At 39.6% G+C, this 4,599-nt stretch overlaps 1 protein-coding gene across 5 annotated transcripts in view; it reads right to left on the reverse strand.

The window, feature by feature from the left end:
• The window catches only part of WDR33 (WD repeat domain 33), a 107,817-nt gene that overhangs the window by 65,659 nt on the left and 37,559 nt on the right, over nt 1-4,599 (reverse strand). For all 5 annotated transcript variants that reach the window (XM_017548428.2, XM_017548429.2, XM_017548432.2 and 2 more), the window contains exon 2: nt 1,361-1,587. In XM_017548428.2, coding sequence (XP_017403917.1) covers nt 1,361-1,564 — 204 coding nt within the window. In that variant the 5' untranslated portion in view covers nt 1,565-1,587. The remainder of the gene's footprint in view (nt 1-1,360; nt 1,588-4,599) is intronic.

The raw sequence follows: 4,599 nt of genomic DNA on the forward strand, positions 1-4,599 counted from the left end.
AACATGAGTGAAACTCCGTCAAAAAAAAAAAAAAAAAAAAAAACCCTTGCCTCCTCACTTTATCATATTAGCCCCTACCCACTTAAACTGTTGGTCCCAACAGTATCTATTTTAAGAAAAGGAAACAGCAGAGGGGGTAGACAGACATCCCCAATTTCTTCAAAGCCCTTAGCACAAAACAATTCTTCATATCTTGCCCTTGGTTTTCCTGATTTCTCTCAACCTCTTTCCAAGTCTACTTTCACAATTGAAATTTCCAGAAAAATCAAAATCTGTCTTTATCTCTGAATCTCTTTCTCCTGTATGCCTGCAACATACTAATTAGGCCCAATATGCAAATGGGTTTTTAACCACAGGTCTAAGGTAATGAAAAGCAGACAAATTTTCATAGGAGAACAGACCTAAACCCAGTGAACCTAATAGGGTGCATTACTAATAATGCTAATTCCTACGTTGAGACAAGTAAATAAAGAACTCTAAAGGGAAACTGTAGGTAGACCCCTGCTTGCCTTTACTTACTAAGCCGAAGTTGCTTTTAATCTATAGGACTGAACCAGGTGTTCAATACTCTTGAACGGCAAGCCCTTTTCCTGTCTCTAAGAAGTACCTACCACCAAGGCTTGGAAGCGGGAGAATCCATGTACTCCTTCCCTGTCTCTGAAACCCAAAGTTGCAGTTCTGAAAGTACATTCCCACAAAAATATTCCTATGTTGGTAGTCTTGCATTATTTCATATATACTGCAGGTTTAACAAGGGTTTTAAGGTTGGCCTAGCAATGAAAGTACTCTCTTCTAATTTGTGAACTTTTAGAGCAAATCCTATTTCTAAAATGGAGTCTAACTTTAATGATTTTGTAGAAGATGATATAGGCACAGAATTTTACAAAGTACTAGTGGCTTGGGGTTCTCCCTAAATGAGCCAATTTGAAATTCCACCTCATCCCACTAATTCAACTAACAAAGGTATACATACTTATTACACTACATCTAAAAAATCATCTTCTTGGCTAGGTGCGGTGGCTCATGCCTGTAATCCCAGCACTCTGGGAGGCTGAGGCGAGCAGATCACCTGAGGTTAGGAGTTTGAGACCAGCCTGGCCAACATGGTAAAACTCTGTCTCTACTAAAACTACAAAAATTAGTCAGGCATAGTGGCAGGTGCCTATAATCCCAGCTACTTGGGAAGCTAAGGCAGGAGAATCACTTGAACCCAGGTGGCAGAGGTTGCAGTGAGCTGAAACCGCACCACTGCACTCCCCAGACTGGGCAAGAAGACAGAAATTCTGTCTCAAAAAATATAAAAATACAAATAAATAAATAACCAAAGTTTGGTCATCTGAAATACACTGATTAGGCTTACCTCCAAATACTTAATTACAGATGGATTGTAGTCTATGGTTTTTCGGTTTACAGCTTTTCTCATTCGTTTTCCATCAAAGGTAAGCTGTTGCATTGCTTGCTGTTGTGCAAAATCAGGTCGCTTATAAAACAGCTGTCGAGGTGCCTGGTGTTGGAACCTTGGCATATGGAAAAAACGAGGAGGAGAACCAATTTCTGTAGCCATGGTGATGTTTTCCTTCTAGGATACTAGGATAAGGAAAAAGCACTTTCACTGCAAGTATCCACACTGCAATATGCCTGAAAACATTTTTAAATTGACACTTTTTACACTTCTTTTCCCTTATCCAACATAAACTATAGTCATGCATCACTTAACAACAGGCATATGTTCTGAGACGCATCCTTAGGCAATTTCATCATTGTACAAACGTCACAGAGTTGTACTTACACAAACCTAGATGGTATAGCCTACTATTAATCCCTAGGCTACATGGTACAGCCTAATGCTCCTAGGTTACAAACCTGCACAGCATGTTACTATACTGAATACTAGTGGCAACTGTAACACAAAGTTAAGTAATCATGTGTCTAAACATACCTAAACATAGAAAAGACACCATAGAAAATTATGATAAAAATGCTATATTATAATCTTATGAGACCACCATCATATATGCGGTCCCACATTGACACTGACCACAGTGTCATTTTGTGGTGCATGACTATATTAGACCAATGACAGATCAGTAACATTTTGAAAAAGACTAACATCAAGGCAGAAGGCTCACTTGAGGCCAGGAGTTTAAGATCAGCCTGGGGAACATAGTGAGACCCCAGCTCTACAAAAAAATAAAAACATTAGCTGGGCATGATAGCATGCACCTGTAGTCCTAGCTACTCTGGAGGCTGAAACCGGAGGATCACTTGAGTCCAGAATTTTGAGGTTGCAGTGAGCCATGATCGTGCCACTGCACTCCAGCCTGAGTGACAGAGACAGACCCTGTTGGAAAGAAGGAAGGAGGGAGAGAGGGGGCAGGGAAAGACTAATTCACAGAGTAAGTGCTAATAGGTATTTGTTGTCAAATTATGCCTGATGGAAGAAGAAAAGCACAATTCATAACAGCTTGGGGCAGGGTGTGTATGTATGAGTTAGTGGATGGGTATATGTTTATGTTTATGAAATAAAAGAAGGCAGAATCAATGGGAACTGTTCACTCTTTTTTTCTTTTTTCTAGAGATAAGATCTCACGTGTTGCCCAGGCTGGTCTCAAATTCTGGGGCTCAAGAGATCCTCATACTTTGGCCTCCTAAAGTGTTGAGATTACAGGCCATGAGCCAAGCCTGGACTTATACTTTTTTAATTAAAATTTCACTTAGATTTTTGACAGTAAAACATACTATTTTTATGTTTACTGTTAAGACTCCATTTTCTACAAGATTCATTAAATGCTCTTTAAAATTTGATTTTTGTCCTTTTAAATTTCCTAGGAATAGTACAGAAAAAGAAACTGTCTTATTTTATATCTATAATGTACAAAAAAAAGTACGTATGCCCAAATTTCAGGAGCAAAATACCACAGAAGCTTATTTCTCGGTATGTGTATTTACATATTTATAAAGGTAACTAAGTTTATATCTGCAAACTGTCAAGACCCTATAGTTTTCGAATTCAATGCTCTGCATTTAAACTTACATGCCAATAATACAAATATGCATTATTTTAAAATAAATTTTAAGCACATTTTAAAAATCAAGCCAGGCATGGTGGCTCACATCTGTAATCTCAGCACTTTGGTAAGCCAAGCAGGACTGCACTTGAGGCCAAAAGTTCAAGACCAGCCTAGGCAACATAGCGAGATTCCATCTCTACCAAAAAAAAAAAAGTTTTAATTCGCCCAGTGTGCTAGGGAGCACCTGCAGTCCCAACTACTCAGGAAGCTGATGTGAAAGGATCACTTGAGCCTGGGGAGTCAAAGCTGCAGTGAACCATGATAGCACCACTGAACTCCAACCTGGGTAACAGAACAAGATCGTGTCTCAAAAATAAAATAAAATAATAAAATAATTACAGGCCAGGTGTATTGGCTCATGCCTGTAATCCCAGCACTTTGGGAGGCAGAGGAGGGCAGATTACCTGAGGTCAGGAATTCAAGACCAGCCTGACCAACATGGTAAACCCCATCTCTACTAAAAAATACAAAAATTAGCTGGGTGTGGTGGTGCACTTCTGTAATCCCAGCTACTCAGGAGGCTGAGGCAGGAGAATCACTTGAATCCGGGAGGTGGAGGTTGCAGTGAGCCAAGATAACGCCACTACACTCCACTCTGGCAACAGAGCAAGACTCCATCTCAAAAAAAAAAAAAAGAAACACTACTACAAACACAGTAAAGGAGGACATTGGGAACACGTCCACAATTGCTTATGTTTCAAAAGCAGAAAAGACTGTAGCCACCATTATTTGTCTGTATTCTTAAAACTGCCTTATCTCACTCTCTAGACACTAAATAATGGGCCTAAAAAATGTATAGTTCCCTTTGGATGAAATATTCTCAGTATTACTTCATTCAGCCTTGTCACTTTGCTCCCTTCTAAGACCACTAAACTTGAATAATAAGATAGTAACAAGGAGGAGACATGAAGGGAGAAGAAATCCTGACTTTCACACACCTAAAATGAATGGTGCAATAAAATATGCATTCAACCTGTGTTATTTCCACCACTCTGAAGTAATCCCAGAGGGTCCTTGGCAAACGTTAGCTTGAAATAAGATGAAAAATATTCTATGTCTTAGAGCTATGTGTGAATTAAACTGCACAAAAGCACTAAGCAGTTGATTCAATGAACCTAATGGAGGAATCTGTTTACTCAGTTATTCCATGAATCCAATTAAGTTTCAGCATTCCAATTTCAATCGCCAGCTTTAATTTAGATACCTGGGCCAGTAATTCTAAAAGAAAGCAGTGTTGGAAAGCATTTTTATTTTTGAGATAGGGGTCTCCCTCTGTTGTCCAGGCTGGAGTGGAGTCATGCGATCTCAACTCACTACAATCTCTGCCTTACTGGCCTAAGCGACCTTACCACCTCAACCATTAGGCGAATGCCACCACACCCAGCTAATTTTTTTGTATTTTAGTAGGCTGGTCTTGAACACCTGAGACCAAGCAATCCACTTGTTTCGGGTCACCCAAAGTGCTGGGATTATAGGCATCAGTCACCACCATGCCCAGCCCAAAAGCTTTTTTTTTTTTTTTTTTTTG

The sequence above is a fragment of the Cebus imitator genome, unplaced genomic scaffold (genome assembly GCF_001604975.1).
Source record: "Cebus imitator isolate Cc_AM_T3 unplaced genomic scaffold, Cebus_imitator-1.0 Scaffold207, whole genome shotgun sequence".
Taxonomy (NCBI): Eukaryota; Metazoa; Chordata; class Mammalia; order Primates; family Cebidae; genus Cebus; species Cebus imitator.